An 18,242-nucleotide genomic window follows, 5' to 3' on the forward strand; every position below is an offset into this window, starting at 1 on the left:
TGCTACAAACGTTAAATTAATTAAGGTTTCGTGATTTTCTATATATTTATAATTTTTCTTTATTTAAATCCCTCTCCTTTTTATGATCACTGACAATCTGCCCTATAGCTTACTTTGTCAATCCATCTTTTTTTTTGCTTTATTACTTATCGATGTTGTCTTCCTTGTTTTAAATCAATAAGCTTTGCCACTTATGGATGTTGTCATCATTGTTTTTCTCAGGTGTTTAAGATAATGATTACATTTACTAAATTAGTAATTAGTAAGAGAGGGTAATTACTTTTCTGTCTTCTATTCTATTTTTTACTCAATAAAGAATGATAGAATATATGTAAATAGATAATTTTGACTATCCAATAAGTTATGGATGTCTATCTGTATATCTGTCTGTCTGTGGCTTAAGATCTAGCTGACTGCTAGGCCGATATAGATCTCCTTTACTGCGAAGCTTCTTATAGGTCTAGAGAAGGTTCATAATTTTTTTATGGTAGGGTATATCCACCCATCTAAGAGAAATTTCTCTAGATAAATTTCTTTGGAGGATTTTTTCTCAATGTTTTTCAGTTCAAAGATTTTTTTTCACAATATTCTTTTAAAAAATATTTTTTTGCCAATAAAGAATTTTAGCTTGTTTATAATGTACAACTTACGGTCTTAGTAATTCTTATTTAACATAAAATAATTATTATTACATCGTCTACTAGTATCTACCTAATTTTTTTGATAATGTTATTAATTAAGAAGGCAAAAATGAAAAGAATATATCTATGAAAAACAAAGCATAAATTATATAATTAATTAGGTTATGTATGCCCCAAATGCCACCCCCCCCCCCTCCCCTAGAAAACCCGCGAAGAAGGGGCGACCCTGCCCTCTCTGGAAAATATTGATTGTATACATTCTCTTATTCTCTTCCTTTTTTTCAGACAATGTAACTAAAAAAAGTTATACAAAATAGCAAGTTTTTTTCCCATAAGATTTTATATAAAATAAATGTGGGAGGGGACATTAGACTTTCAATCGTAATAGTACCCAAACAATCTCTCTTATTTATTGACTAAAACCTTTGGGTACTTTTATTAAATTTTGATTGGTTGTTTTCAACTTGTAGTGTACCGACTATTCAACTAAGAACTTTAATCTACAGAAAGAGTAATTCATTTATTATCATTGGGAATGTACATCAATCTATCATCCATTGTCGTATCCCTTAAGATTCCTGAGCTGAATCTTTAAATCATTTTGGTGGTGCGCCAAATCGGGGTGCGCCGAATTTCAGCCAGATTTAGAGCACCACCAAAATGATTTAAAGATTTAGCTCTGGTAAAATGGATAGCTAGCAACTATACAAAATGATTTTTTGTGGTTTTGTGTGGTTTATTTTCTCTCATTAAACAATGCAATGGTAAGATATATACATTCATTAATACTCGAGTATATTCACTCAGGGATCTAAAGGGATAAGACAATGGACAAAATTTGTTATTAAATTCCCAATGATGATAAACAAAATTATTCCTTTTGTAGATAGAAATTATTAGGCAATCAGGAATTAAATAAAAGTACCCAATGTTTTGATCCAACGAGTAAGATATCGTGGTTATAATACTTTGGATGCCAGTTCAATTTACAGTCCAATGTCCCCCTCTTCCCTGGTATGTACTTCTAGAAAAACGATGTGACGAAATATTGCTTATTTTTTAAATAGTTAGTCATAGTTGTCTAGTGATTATAGAAAACTTTTTTTAGGGTCGGTCCGTACGTCACGGACAGTTAGCTCTTTTCGTTAATTTAAGCAGGTTAGAATTGTTCTATTGATTCCAAACTTTGCATGGTGATTCCTGGAGTAGTTAGGTAGGATTTAGTAAGCGAAGCATATGTAAATATGTCCTTAAACACTATATTATAATTAGCAGTTTTTCAACAAATTTACTTATAATTTGTATCGATTTTATACCTTTATATTCTGATTATTCAGTTCTGACACTCTACAAGTGTTAGTGTTCGTTTGTCCTATCGTTAAAGAGCTTTGCTTTTATGTATGTTTATCCTAGTTTCTATAATTTTCAAATAAGCATACATAGATGACATATATTTTAATAATTTTATGCTTTTTTTTGGTATTTTTCTAACCTGGTATGGCCTTAAAATACCATTTTATGACAAACAGTTATTCAATTCATGGTGTTAAGGTTTCTATCTAATATAAAAAAGTTATCTCTAATAGGTGTTTTTTGAAAATAATAAAAAATCGTAATATCATTACATAACTAATAGATGAGGTCCTATAGTATTCAATATACATATATTAAACACACACACACACACACACACACACACACACAAACATATTATATGCCTACACCACCCTCGGGACACCACCCATTACCCCCCACCCCTTAACAGGAATAGATACGTTGGTAAATTTGTTGTAAAGTTCTAGCCGTAAAAATTAGATTAATCAGTTAAAAATACGTGTGTCCAAAGTTTTTTAAAAACATGCCATCTCTTTAGTTGGCTTAAAATATTTGATTGGTTGGCTAAAGCTAGTAGTGTTTTAACTTTTGAACTATCAATTTTAATCAACACAATGAATAATTTTGATTACAATAACTGAACATTTCTGCTATTTTTACTCCTACATTTTATAAAAGGAAAATAGAAGAAAAATTTTACAAAAAAAACTGTAAATAAAAGCAAATTATATACATATAATTGTAATTAAAAATGTACATATTCTTTTATTCATGTTTGTTTCTCTCTCTTGAATAGTAATGAAACCTAGTAACATACCAACAATATATCAGGAAAGTAGGGGTGGGACAATTGACTGTAAATTTTACTGAGCTTGATCTTTAAATCATTTTAGTGGTGATTTAGATCGGTGAAAATGCAGCGCTGTGGTTGGCTGAAATTTTGGCGCGCCCCGATCTAAATCACCACTAAAATGATTTAAAGATCAAGATCTGGTACCCAAATTTTTATAACCGTTATATATTCTTTGGTTTAAAAAAATTTGAGTGCTTTTAATGAGTTTTTATTGGTTGTTTCTGAACTAATTTATTTTGTAATTCAACTTTATCAATCTATTGTCTTATCCCCTAAGATCCCTGCATTTGGTGTATCTCAGAATTAAATCATGTAAGAGTACAAAAACCTGACCTATAAATATGAATTTTCTGTAAAAATACCTTCCAAAACTGCAATTAAAAAAAATGTTTTTTTTTAGTTTTGCTGGAGGTATATATAATAATTGATTTTAAGGGTTCAAATTTTGAGAAAATAATTACTATTATTTTATCTACGAATCTTAAGGGATAAGACAATGGACGATAAATTGATTTACATCCCCAATTATGATGAATAAAATAACCCCTTCTTTGTTTTCGAATGATTGGTTAAGAAATTTTGGTACTACTAATTTTAAACATTCAATCCTTATAATAAAGTAACAGGATGTTTGTGTGTCTGTGTGTGTGTTTGTTTGTACCGAAGGATCTCGCTAACCGGTTCTCCTTAACAGGGTAGCTTCTCATAGGTCCCGGGAAGGTTTATAACTATTTTCTTGGGGGGGGGGGGGGACACCCCCAACCCCCCAAAAATAACCCCACCCCCCCCAAAAAAAAAAAAAATCGCCCCCCCCCCCAATTTTTTTTGTTACTTTTTCTTTTAAAATCTAAACTAAGAAATTGGGTTATCAAATTCGACTCTCCCCTCCTCAAGTGCCCCCTAGAGGCCTCTAGGGGCGTAGCAGCTAGTAAACAATAAAGTACCCAAACTTTTGAATCCAACAAAAGAGTGTATGTGTTTAAAACACCAGAATCATTTACAATTCAATGTCCCCTCCCTCCTTGGTATCATCTAGCATATTGTATGGTCAGGTTTCTGTCCTGGAATATGACCCAATTCTGAGGCGCTATAATAAACATCCATGCTTATATGAATAAGGGCACAGTGCAATAATATTATTAAAGAAATTTTTTAAATATAACAATTTATAACTCTAGTAGCGAAGCTAATCCATGTTTGTGCCTGTCTGTCTTTTGGTTTGTGTGTTTAACCCGATTTTCAAGAGTCATAGTTAACAAAAGATCATTGGACTAATATTAATGATTTTTTTAAACATATGACATTTAAAATTAAAAACTTCAATGACTTTTAAGTCAAACAAAGGATGTATCTTATATTTTAATCTTATCATTAGTAATTTATAAATCAACATTAGGAGTTTTAAATTGCTTAAATTGAGATACATCTTTGGAAAAATAGTTTGATATAGGTTTAATATTTAATAATAGCATTATTTTTTTTTGCAACACCCTTGCTCTTTACATCTTAATATACATATCTATAATACAAAGTAGAACGATGTTTGTTTGTATGTCTGTCTGTCTGTTTGTTTGTAGCGAAGGATCTCGCTAACCGCTGAACCGATCAGGTTCTCCTTTACAGGGTAGATTCTAATAGGTCCCAGAAAGGTTTATAACTATTTTCTTGGGGGGTGGGACACTCCTACCCCCCCCAAAAAAAATGAAAAATACCCACACCCAAAAAAGAAATTTTTAAAAAGAATTTTCTTTAAAATCTAAAACACGAAAAATTTGTTTGATAAAACCTTTTAAGGCAAAGCCCCTAGAGGCTAGGGGCGAAGCCGCTAGTATAAAAAAAGATATAGTATATATCAAAAAGTATTGACCATTAACTTTTTGGCCATTCAAGAATATAGCTTTAATATTTTTTAACACTTAACTAGAAAAATAAAAAAAAAATAAATAATTTTTTTTGCAACAAATAATCCTTTACATATGTGTAAACATACATGTAGACATGTTGTTATATAATATACATGGACTGATTAAACTATGCCATATATCACGGAGGGAGGGAGGGGACATTGGACTGTAAATTGCACTGGTACCCAAAGTTTTATAAATAAATTATCTTATTATTTTTTTATTTAATTCTGATTGGTTGCTTTTTAAAACTAGCAATGTCGAAATTTTTCAACCAATAATTCTTGCCTACAAAAAAGGAGATTTTTACCATTATTTTGTATACATAAAAATTTATTTTCCAATGTCTTATGCCTTAAAATCCCTGGCTATATTGTTGTACATACATATACACGTACATTAGACATGCGTGAATAATAAAGAAAAAATAAAGATTAAAGAGACTTATGGATATTTTAGAAAAAAAAGAATATAGAAAACTATACTTAAACCTAAAATTAATTAATAAATTAGTTTTAATTAGACTAATAAATATAAATATATATTGATAAAAAAAATTGGGATTGATTTTAAAATATGGCAAAAGAGAACTAATAGTAATTTTCTTTATATTTAAATTCAAAAGAAATATTTGTTTTTACAATTTTTTCCATTTAAATTAGGATGACTATGTCATTGCAGACAGGTAAAGGTTCAAACTTAAAATAATAGATATAATCTAGATACATACTCCTTAAATCGGCCAATAGGAAAACAACGGAGGAACAATTGGGCCATATAATTGGTTAGAATGTTTAAAAAGATATGATATGTTCTGTTATTATTTTATTTCGTTTGCAAGTCAGTTTAAATTGTCGCAATTCTTTGTAAAAGCTTTTCTCGTATTCATTCGAATCCGGTGGATAGGAACCGGTTCTCATCCATACGAAAAAACTATGTCTAGCATCATATTATATCCAGCTTTAAGCCCGTGCCTTCGGCATCTCGGGGCTAAAAAACTGGTTTTAATCTTATATTTGTACATTTTGTATCCGCGGAAAGCCGTTTATAATACGATGAAAGAAATAACTATTCTAGGGAAAATAAAATTTTATCGTGTAAACATTTCTTCTCAATGATAAGTCAGTTATTAATAGTTGAATTTCTTAGAAAAAGTTAGTTTACATCGTCCGTATTATTTAATGGATCGTAAATGTTTGACGGATTTTTTTAGGCCAGTAAAACGATCAAGGCCTACTATATCTATTCTTAAAATATAGAAAATCATCGCATTTTAAAATTGGTATTAAGACCAACAAGTTTTTTTTTCAGTTTTGAAAAGGTGATTGAAAACAGAAATTGCGGAGAATAGTTGAGAATAGAAAATGGGATATTTACTTGAACCAGGGAGGGAGGGATTGTTAGACTGTAAATTAAACTGGTCCCCAAAGTTTTATAACCACGTTATACTATTTGTTGGCTCAATTACTTTAGGTACTGTTTTTAAAATTATGATTGGTTGGTTCCAAACTAGTAATGTATAAATTTTTTAACCAATAATTTCAATCTTAAAAATATGGATGTATATCAATTTATTTATTGTAGGGTTGGGCCGAATACTTTTTTGGCCAGATACCGAATATCCGGCTGATTTCTAATGCCGGATATCCGGTTCCGGCCGTATATCTGGCCAACGTTCGATATCCAGCAAATTACCGGATATCCGGCGTCAAAAAATCAGCCGGATATCATATAACCGGATAGTTTTAATATCCGGTATCCGGCCGGATATAGTAAATGACAGGATATCCGGGCGGATATAGAAAATGACCGGATATCCGGCCGGATAACTGGCCAGATCGGATATCCGGCCCAACCCTAATTATTTGTCTTATCCCTTAATATCCCTGACTTGGATAGATGGATATATAGAAGAGAACATTTGACGCCACATAAACTTGTTGTAAATGGATTTCATTTTCGTTTATCGATAGTTTAGCTGTCTCTCCTTGCAGGTTTCAGAACTTTATTTACATACCATTTGTGTTGTAGCGAAGCTAAGCTACTCCTTAAAATGAAATGTCCGTCTGTATGTCCGACATATTTTGGGAAAAATGTGATTTTTTTGGCTTCCTTAAAAGATAGATGGATACGAAAGACCATTCAGTTTTGGTCTACTTGGTCAGGTAGTCTTTCAGTTATGCTACAGTTAAGACACAAATATAAATAATTTTTTAAATAAAAACTTTAATTTATCTAATAACATTATCTCCCTTTTTGAACATGTGATAATATTTGCAAATTGGCAAATTATTGATGTTGTCATCCTTGTTTTTCTACTTTTTGATGACATGGTAGTTTTTCATACGCAAAGCTTTTCTTAATTTTATTCGGTAAGTCAAATTTTGTTTCTATTATTCAAGTTCATATTTTTTGGCTTCCATATGGTAACTTAAAATTTTTCTCTCCAAAAAAATCTGCAAGTTTTAGAAGATATTCAAACTGTGATAATGATAACATTGCGCGAATCAATAATTTGTTAATTATTAGTTTACATCGTTGTTATCCTTGTTTTTGCATTTTATTTATAAAATACAAAAAGCCAAAGATGATTTCTAAACTAATTTAAGTGTAATGAAACTTGAAAATGTTTTTTTTTCCATGGAGAGTGTGGACATTGAACTGAAAGCTGTTGTCTTATTCCTTCAGATCCCTGGTATTAAAAGATTTAATAAATATGCTCTAAGACTCTAAGATATGCAGCAATTATATACAGCTTGACTTTAACAAAGTATTTGATAATTAAAAATAAAAATTTCATGTTTTCTCAAAATATGAAAAAGCTAAGCTGTGCAAAATGTAGTTTTACATTTAAAATCGAAGATTTTCTATAATCTGGGTCTGTGCGTCTGTGCGTACGTAACGGATAGCTCTCATCGTTAATTTAAGTTTGTTAGAATTGTCCTATCAATTTCGAAGTTTTGACGCTCTACAATTGTTAATGTTCGTTTGTCATACCGTCTTGTTTTATGGATATTGTTTAAATAATATTTCTTCAATTTAAAGTTTTTATTTCAACATAAATTCTAATAGAACCTAAGTTAAAAGTACATTTTCAAAATATATGTCATATGAAAATTAAGTTAAAAAGCGTCCAAATGATAAAACTTAGATTAATATTTAATTATATATAGGGAGATGCTAAGAGTAGATAACTAGCTAAAATCTAAATTTAATTTGTCGTATTATTATGATATTTTTTTACAGTATAACATTAATAGGAAACGTTTATGATTATTTAAAGATAGGGTATCTCGTCTTTAAAAATCGCCCCTCAGAAACCCCCCTTTAAAATAAAAAAATATTTTTAAAAACCATAAATTTAAAGAGGAGGGTTAACTTTCTCCCTCCCCTCCCCAAGTGCTACTAGAGGCCTATAGTGGCGTAGCCGCTAGTATACAATACTGAGATGCTTATCAACTTTATCAAGTTTTTAAACTTGATGCAACTTTAAATAAAATATTACAACTTTTTCTAAAAACAAGTCACATATAAAAGTTTTATGATGTCATTGATTTTTGATCAAATATTAAAAAAAGTATTATACCTTAGTTAAAAAAAACAATTATATTTCTTTTAATAAAATTCTACATGTAGATAACGCAATTTAATTTTTCTTTTTTTGAATAGTTAAGGCATGCTCTTGGATTAAAAGGTGAACCAAAAAAATGCGGAGATTTGAAAAATTCCAATAGTAGAAAAATACTACGCATACCGTTAGAACCACTATGAAGTTTATTTTTTGGGAATATAAGAATGATTCCTCTGCTACGTATAGTTAGGGAGCAAACGTGGTAAAATGTCCCAACTGACTTAATACTTGACTTGCGAGTAAAGTTTGGAACATTTGGGAGATTATTTGTAGCACAGGAACTATTCTTATATTACCAAAAAATAGAGTTCATGGCAGTTCTAACGGTATGCGTAACATTTTTCTACTATTAACACAAGCCGCGCAATTTGAAATTTAAAATGTACGCAGTTCTTTCTGCACACCCTTTAAAAATAATAACTTTAGATTCTTCCTTTCTGGATAAAAAGAACAAAGAATGGAGGGGAGAATGCACTGTAAATTATTAAGTACCCAAAGTTTTATAAACTTGATCTCTCATTGGAGGCCTTAAAACTTTCATTATTGATTTGTTATTTAAACTATCATTGTTGAAAGTTTTCAACAAATAATTTTCATCTTCAAAATCTTATCCCTTGTAATAAGGAAGGGCCGGATACTTTTTTGGCCGTATACCGGATATCCGGCTGATTTATAATGCCGGATATCCGTTCCGGCCGGATATCTGGCCAACGTTCGATATCCGGCAAATTACCGGATATCCAGCAGGATAACCGGATGTCCGGCATTAAAAATCAGCCGGATATCCGGTATTCGGATTGTTTCAATATCCGGTTGCCGGCCGAATATTGAAAATGACCGGATATCCGGCCCAATCCTACCTCGTAAGATACCTGATAAAAATCCAACACTTTGAAGATAGGTAAGACAAAACTGATAGAAAATGTGTATAGGCAAACATAGTCTTGTGCTTGCAGGGACAATGGGGACTTTGTACTGGTACCCAAGGTTTCATAAATATGTTATCATATTCGTTAGAAAAAAAGTTGGTGACTTATATTGAATTTTTATTGATTGGTTCCAAACCTGAAGTGTCTAAAGTTGTCTACAATAGGGGTAATTTTGTTTAAGATCATTGGGAATGAATATCCCCTAAATTCCCTGTGTGTTTGCGAATACGTATTTTACTCTGCAAATATTTGACAATAATCAATTTTGCGACATATCCATAGATATGGTGCTATTATATTTTTTTTAAACTTTTGAAAAATGCAATTAAAGATGTGAAACTTGTCTGCAGGTCAAAAATCAGGCCATTAAAATTTTTATATTATTTCTTTAGAAGGGCTTTTTTAATCGCAATATCTTATTGGCCTAAAAACTTTGAGTACTTTTATTAAATTTTGGTTGCAAACTTATCATCCATTGTCTTATCCTTTAAGATCTTTGAATGTATCTTATTATTTATAGATTAAAATTTAATCTTTTCATTAATATTTAAGTTCACAATTAAACATTTATTTAATTTAAATGTTTAGAAATAACTTGAAATAATACACAAACATAACCCAATTTAAAAATATCTAAAAGATAAAGGATTAAAATATTTCTACAAAAATAATATTTTTCAAAGAAATAAAAAAAAACTAAAATATATAAATTTAAATAAAAAACAGTCTTTGTAGATATCAATACTATAAAACCTAAAAACAATAATCATTAGAACAAAATTATATCATAGTTTATTATTTGAAAATTACATTTTTAAGATATTTTTATAATATTGCCGATAACCATTAAAGTGTTTAGTCCAACCAACCCCTCTTAACCTATGGTGGATTCTTTAAAAAAAAAATTAGGCTCGCTACTCGCTGGTGAGGCAAAATTATGTGAAAAATCCTCAAAAATCGCATAAAAAATCTACAAAAATTAAATTAAATCATAAAAGGGTTCTTAGGATGAGATTTTGTTTAATTTTTGTAGATTTTAAATGCAATTTTAGAGGATTTTTTTTACATAAACAATTTTGCCTCACCAGTGAGCAGAGACCCTATTTTTTTTAAAGATCTCCCTCTGGTATAAATTAAAATAAGAGTTTTTTTTTGTGTTTAAATATTTACCTCAAGTTAAGATATATTGGGTAAAGGATAGCCCTGTACCTCCGCAGGGTTTAGGCATAAAACTCCCCCCCTTCCCTCCAACAGTTCAAAAAATCGTGAGGGGGTGTTCTTTGCTCTCCAGGCACTTTAAGGGAAATCACCAACAAATTTAAAATGTAAATATATTACCTTGTAATAAACCTAAGGCTGACATTGGTCTTGATCTGTCTTCTAGCGCTAATTTTCGTAAATTTGTTTCACTAAAATTGAAACATTTTTCATACCTATAATTAAGCTTTTTTCTAATGTATATAATTAGTAGATATTAGTAATATTTTCTTTGTTTGTTGGCCGATTTTATTATTTTTAAAAGTGAAAATGAGATTTGTAGGTGAGGGTATCAATTAGCAATACTTCGGTACAAACAAACAGACAGATAGACAGATACTGTGTTATGATAGACAGATAGACAGATAGATTGAAAGTTTAGAAATATAGACAGATGGACTAGAAAATGGATAGTTTGGGAGCAGATAGACAGATAGATGGATAGTGTGGAAAAAAAAGATGGAAAGATAGATAGTTCGGCAAAAAGATGGACAGATAGATGGATATTGAAAGATGGACAGATAGATGGATATTGAAAGATGGACAGATAGATGGATATTGAAAGATGGACAGATATATAGTATTAAAACAAAATATACATATGGACAGATAGATAGATAGTTTAGAAAGATAGGATAGACAGATGGACAAGTAATTTTATAGTTTGGAAACTAGATAGACAGAAAGAAGTTTGGAAATATAGATAGATAGATAGTTTGTACTGATATACAGATAAATGGATAGTTTGGAAAAATAGACAGATAGACATAAAAGATAAATATTTTGGAAACAAATAGACAGATAGATAGATAAATTGGAAACAGGATAGACAGATAGATAGAAATGAAAGACTTATAGATAGACAGGTGGATAAGTAGTTGGATAGTTTGGAAAGAATCTGACCAAATATTTAACCTTTTTCTTTGGCCGAGTTTTATTTTCTTCTCGTGTGGTTAAGAACAGGAAAGGAGGGGACATTGGGTTGATTATTACGCTAGTCCCCAAAGTTTTATTATAACGTTTTTTTGATTCCTTAGCTTAACAAACTTGGGGACACTTAGTTCATGTAGTTGACTGTCTAAACGTATCAACCACTTATTGTAATCTACAAAGGGGTAACTTTGTAAATCATAAAATGGAGATGTACAGTACATCAATTTATCGAGCATTGTCTTATCCCTTTAGATCCTTGGGTAGAGAATCTTACAAACTTTTTCTAATAATTCAGATGCAGAGCAAATTCAAGGATGATAGCATCCACAAAAGCGAAGCTTAATAAATCAGATGGTCCGACAGACAAAGATTAACAAATATAGTCTAACAACGCAATCAATATTTTTAAATATTAAGAAGTTTATACAAAAAAAAACTTATAGTTTTTTCCAATTTAAGCTAAAATAAAGAATACGTAATGTGAATATAATTAATTATTAAGATGATGAATTTTCAAAAAATCAGCATGTTTTAAGTAGACATACAGCCTTTCTGGCAAAAATCATTAAGTTTTTGCGCTTGGTAAATTGAACCTAATTATCATAGGAATCATCGGGCACAGTCTTAAATCGATAGCCCAAATTAACGATAAGAACAATTCGTAACAAAGGGACGGACAGACCCTAATTGTAGAGTAGTTTTGCTACTAAAAACCTATAATTACCTATTACTAGGCCGAGGCCGATTAAATGAATATGATTTGGATGAGAGACCGTCTAAACTAGATTGACGCATCTTGGAAAAATTTCTAAAATAAAAATTAATTTTGGGGTAATCTGTTTTAATATAAAAAATGAGAACTCGGCAGTTGTGCGTCAGACGCGAATGAGTCTTAAATCTAAACTAGGTTAGATGCTTTAAAAATTTTTTAAAAGAAGGGATTGCCATATTTGGGTCAGGTTTAGACTTCCAGCTGATTTTTAAGATTATAATGGGTTCATTGCACGGAGGCTTACAGGCGGCTGCCACGCAGCTGCCGAGCCCATTAAATAATTAAAAATAATATAAAAAAAACCAGTATTAAAATCCAATTATTATTACTTGTTCTTTAAATTAGTTTCTTTTTTTACTAGCTTTTAAACATGGATCTTTAGAAATTATTTTTAAAACATTATTTTGAATAGCAAAGAGGGAGGGGATATTTGTAGGATTAAAATACTTTGAATGTCTCTGTATAATTTTGATTCGTTGGTTATAAACTAGTTGAGTCAGAACTTTTTAACCAATGATTTTATAACATAAAGAGTAATTAGATTTAACATCATTTTGGTCATATTTATGGTACTAGAAAAATTCAAAGTTTATCTCAAAACCTTTTTCCTAAAAAAGAAAATAAATTTTTCTATGTTGAAGGGGAGGGGGGTTCCAAATAGAACAAGTTGCATAAAATGGATAATACCAAATTAAATTGAATTAAACTTATCCTTCCTAAACATGAATTTTATTTTTCCAAGATTATATAAAGGTTAAATCTGGAAATTCCAATATGTTAGAAAAATCCTATAATGTCGGACATAAAGAAAAATGCTCGCTGGAAAAAATATGTGTTGTATTTCAGGGAGGAAGGGAACATAGGGCAGCAAATTAAACTGGTACCCAAAGTTTCATGAAAAACAAACTTTGAGTACTTTATTTAAATTTTGTTTTGTTGGTTCTAACAATAATTTTAATCTTGGAGTTATAAAGTAATGTACATCAATCTATCGTCTATTGTCTTATCCCTTAAGATTACAGGTTGTGTATAGAATGAATTGAATATATATAACAGTTTACAAAGGAAAGCCAAGAGGTTTGAATAAATTTAAGGAATGTAAATTGATTTTGTTATTTTATATACAGGGAGGGGACGGATATTCAAAGATAAAATAATTTTTCAATTATTCTCTCTCCCGATTCTTGATATCAACTAGATTTTAAGGCAGGTAATTCTTTTTTTATTGTCCAACCTCTGATTTATAATGTTGTTTTCAATTTTTCGACAAATAAAAGACAAACCTTTTAAATTCTTGTGCTTTTTTAGCCTGAGATGGAAGAGGCACAGGGTCCTCGGCAGGTAGGAAGGGCAGTGTTCGACTGAAGCAAAGACGACATTTTTATAATTTGGCGCCAAAATTAAAAAAATGGCGGGAATATTATGTTATTATTTTGCGATATTTTTTAATGCAATGCAATTCAACTGTAAAAATGGCTGCCTATATTAAAATTTTTTTTTGCGCCAAATTAAAAAATGGCAGCTGTAAGATAAGTTAACCAAATTCAATATGATTTATTTACAAGTAATTTTTTAAAAATTATAAATATTATTGAATTCTGCTCACCTTCTTGAACGGTTGGATTTAACAGAACCAGATTCTGAGAGAGTATCCGGGGTGGCCACTGGAGTCAGGCAGGGAGAACCTGTGTAAGGATCTACAAATATCTCACAAAAATGGACCAACAATTTCAATAAAAAAGATGCTTAAATTGCCTAAATCTGCTATTAACTACTACAGGGTTTCCACTAAAAATTATCAAATGAATGGGGACCAGGGAGGCAGGAGACATTGGACTGTAAATTACACTGGTAACCACATTTTTATGACTTAAAACCTTTGGGTACTTTTATTGAACTTTAATTGATTGGTTCCAAACTAGCAGTATTAAAACTTTTCAAATAATAATTTTAATTAAAATGGGTAATTTTCTTTATAATCATTGGAGATGTTTATCAGTTAATGGTCCCTTCAGATAGAATTTCTAGGGCACAAAATAATTTTATTTTAAAGTACTTTTGACAGTCACCCTGTAACAAATATTGAATGAAATTAAAAAAATGGCATCTTAATTATTCTTTGTTGGTGGTTTACTGAGAAACAATTTTTCTTATTTTCTTAATAATATTTAGATTAAAAACAACTTAGAGATTGATTTTAAATTAATAATTCAAAACAGAACATTGCAATATCCAATAGTATTTTGTTGAGGGGAAAATAACTATAAGTTGTGTTTAACATTTTAACATCCTTATTTTTCATTTTTGAAGTCAGTTCATTTAAATTTCTCAATTAAATTCAATTGCTATAATCAAATCAAAGTGCATATCAATATTTAGTTATTCAATGAGATTAAAGATAAAGACAAAATTCTTTATACACAGAATAAATTTTTTATTGATGAAATAATTGATTTTTAAAGTTTCTGTCTTTAGATTTATCTGATTGATTGCTAAGATTGTCACCAGACTTGTTTCCATACCAAAGCACCAAACTTGAAGAGAGTTGAAGATTTGAGATTGTTTAGTTCACTGACAACACTTACAGGGCATGCAATTTTTATTTGTAGGTTCTCATCTAGTATTTTTTTTATATTTTTGTTACAATTTTTATGTTTTTTTTAATGCTAAATAAATCCTCATTTTTTAAAATAAAGTTATAGAATAGTTATTCAAATAGATTAGATTAAGTAATTTATGTTTTTTAAATGAATATTTTTTTCTATTTTAAGAATAAGATATTTTAATTTACACCAATGTAAAGATGTACATACATACATTCTATAAATTCTTATTTTCAGAACAAAAGTGTATATTTATAAATTTCAGTTACATTTAACTTAAACTTTAATTTTAATAGCTAAGTTTTATCATTTGGATTTTTTACTCTAAATACATTTCTACAAATTAATAGCATTGTCAGTTTATTTTTGAAAATTTTATTAAACAACCTTCCTTTTGTAATTAGTATCAATAATTGATTTTATTAAAATGGGAAGTAAAGCTTTAATTTTCTGAAATTTTCCTTTAATAATTGATGTAAAAGTCTCAAACATTTTAAGTAAAGTCACAAAAACTATAATGACCCTTCAATCAAATTGGAAATAGAAATCTTTATAAATATATAGTTTATAGTAAAAATTAAAAGTAAAATGTTCTTTATGATACTTTTCTATAATGTCAAATATTATTTTCTGAATTGTTTGACATTTTTATGAGTAATTGAAGAAAATAAGCACTCCTATTTCAACCTTTAAAGAGTGATGACCATAGAAAGAGTTATTAAATTGGTTCCAGAGTTGACCTTAGACTGAATATCACAACAGCATATTTTCCATGATAAGCATTATAATTTGCTATCACACTGCTAAGCAGATTGATATTAATAGGATCCTTTTTTGAGTTTTGCATTCTTTGGATAAAAACTTTTGGAATAACAATAACCAGTTGTCATACATTTCAGAAAAATCATAAATATTTTTGAGATTTTATATACAAATACCACTTAATGTAAAATAGTAATGAAGATATTCATTTATATTTTTAAAAATAAATTTTAGAATTTCAAACTTAATTTTTTTGTAACAATGTATTACTTTTAGAAGAAAGAATGGACACTTAATAACATTTTTTGCAAGAAAATGCACTTTTCTGGACAAAAAGGTGTGAAATATTCTATCATAAGTATTTGTATAATATTACCAACTAGCAACTACGACCCTAGAGGCCTCTAGGGAAACTTGAGGTAATGGTGGGTGCGGGAAGTCAACCCGTTTTTTTTCAATGACATTTAAAAATAAAAAAGAGGCTTTTTTTAGAAGGAGGGATCATTTTTTATAATGGTCGATTTCTGTTGGGAGGTTGGACATACACTCTCTCAAAATAGTTCAAAACCTTCCCTATACCTATAAGAAGCTTCACCGTAGAGGAGATCCATATTGGTTCAGCAGTTAATGGATCCTTCACTACAGACAAAAAAAAGCTTACTACTTTACATAATAGAATAAAGATATTAATTTCTGTTCATGTTTGGGTATAGTAAATATAATTTTTAGTATTTAAAACTTCTTGCCTATCCTCGATTAAAGTTTGTTACTTATTTATTGCTTACAAATCATCAATAGTAATATCTTTTAAATGTTTTGAAAGAACACCCACCTCTTACTTTCCAAAATATTGACTTAATTTCCTTGGACATAAATCATTGCAGTGCACTGTCAGAATATATGAAATATAAATAATAAAACTCTGCATAATTTACCTTACAAAATACTTTATGGTTACTTTATAAAATTAAAATAAGCACAAATTTTTTTGTCTTTATTTTCATGAAGAACATTAAACAGTTTTTAATAATTTGTCATTTTTTAATGAAAATATTTGAATAATTATTTTTTTTCACCAAATTATCTAATAGTAAAATCTTCAATAATAACTTTCTGTTTTCAAAATAACCTGATAGTCAAATAGTGAAAAATATACACTTCATGCAGTATCTAAAATCTAAAAATATTTGCATTTCAACTTATGATAACTATTCAATTGATATTTTTTTTAAATGAGTTCTAAGAATAAAATTTGAATTCAGCTTAAAATATCTAAAAAAATTTTTCTATGTTTGCTTTTATTTTCAACATAAAACTGTTGTAAAGTATCTAATTAGGCTTTTGAGACTCAATAAAACATTTATTTTGTTTTATTCCATAACTGATTTGTAACAGTCACGCAATACTTTTTAATTTTCACACAATACTTATATAAGTATAAATATTACTAATAGTTTTGTCATCCAAGTTTGGTCAAGTTGTTACTGGTAACTGTCTGTCTATCTAATAACTTATGGGGTAAGTATTGTCTACTCTTTATACAGGGTCATTCAAGAGAAATGATTTTCAAAAAAAACTTAATTATGCATAGAAAATAAAACAATTATGTAAAATGCTTTATATATTTGGAAAACCTATTATAAGACATTAATGTTTCAAATATTTAAACAGGATTATTTCATCAAATTATGCCCTAAAAACTGGTTTTTCCAAACACCTTTTTTAAGAAGATTTATGAATTTAAAGGTTGTGCCAAAATACGCACACTTTTTAAATTCAAATTGCACGACTTGTATTAATAGTAAAAAATATTACGCATACCATTAGAATCGTCATAAGCTCTAGATTTTGAAAATATAAGGATCGTTTTTGTGCTATTTGTAGTTTAGGAGCATCATTGAAAAATGTGAGAAAAAGGTTGAAAAGTTTTGAAGTTGTTTTCATTATTTGGAACATTTTACCACGTAGCTCCTATACTATACGTAGCACAGAAATGGTTTTTATATATTAAAAAACTAAAGCTTATGACAATTCTAACGATATGCATAACATTTTTCTACTAATAACACAAGCCTTGTAATTTGAATTTAAAAAAAGTGCGCATTTTTTTAACAACCTTTAAATCAATAAATCTTTGAAAATAAGGCCTTTGGAAAAACCGGTTTTTAGGGCATAATTTGATGAAATAATTCTTTTTAGATATTTGAAACATAAATGTCTTAACCCATTAGTGCCGAACCGGGCATTAAAACCCAGTTCCGAAAAATGGAAAAAAAACCGGTTTCCGGCTTCATAATTGCATCATTCTCAGTATGAATCCCCCCTCTACTACCCTGGCTTTCATTTCCCCCTGGAGCAGGCAGTTTAGCTTACTTCCGTTTGCCAGTATAGCTCAACAAAATTTGAAAATCATGAAAATTCAAACTACCCCTTCTAACTTTTTTGTTTTTATAGTAAAGTTGCTGATTTTTTTCGTGAAATCTAATGTTTATTGACAAGTACATCTATTTGTGAATTCGTTTTATTCAAATTATTATTTTTTATATGATTTTTTTATCATTTTTTTACGCCCTATTATGACCCGGTTCGGCTTGGCCATAAATACCCGACAGTTTTAAAACC

At 29.4% G+C, this 18,242-nt stretch overlaps 1 protein-coding gene across 4 annotated transcripts in view; it reads right to left on the minus strand.

The window, feature by feature from the left end:
• Positions 1 to 18,242, minus strand: part of LOC145306500 (uncharacterized) — a 228,822-nt gene that overhangs the window by 17,853 nt on the left and 192,727 nt on the right. For all 4 annotated transcript variants that reach the window (XM_080148635.1, XM_080148634.1, XM_080148631.1 and 1 more), the window contains 4 exons: positions 13,862 to 13,940; positions 13,539 to 13,616; positions 12,208 to 12,291; positions 10,632 to 10,702 (listed from right to left, as the gene is read on the minus strand). In XM_080148635.1, the coding sequence (XP_080004761.1) occupies positions 10,632 to 10,702; positions 12,208 to 12,291; positions 13,539 to 13,616; positions 13,862 to 13,940 (312 nt within the window). The remainder of the gene's footprint in view (positions 1 to 10,631; positions 10,703 to 12,207; positions 12,292 to 13,538; positions 13,617 to 13,861; positions 13,941 to 18,242) is intronic.

The sequence above is a fragment of the Acartia tonsa genome, chromosome 14 (genome assembly GCF_053477335.1).
Source record: "Acartia tonsa isolate MP-2025a chromosome 14, ASM5347733v1, whole genome shotgun sequence".
Classification (NCBI taxonomy): Eukaryota; Metazoa; Arthropoda; class Copepoda; order Calanoida; family Acartiidae; genus Acartia; species Acartia tonsa.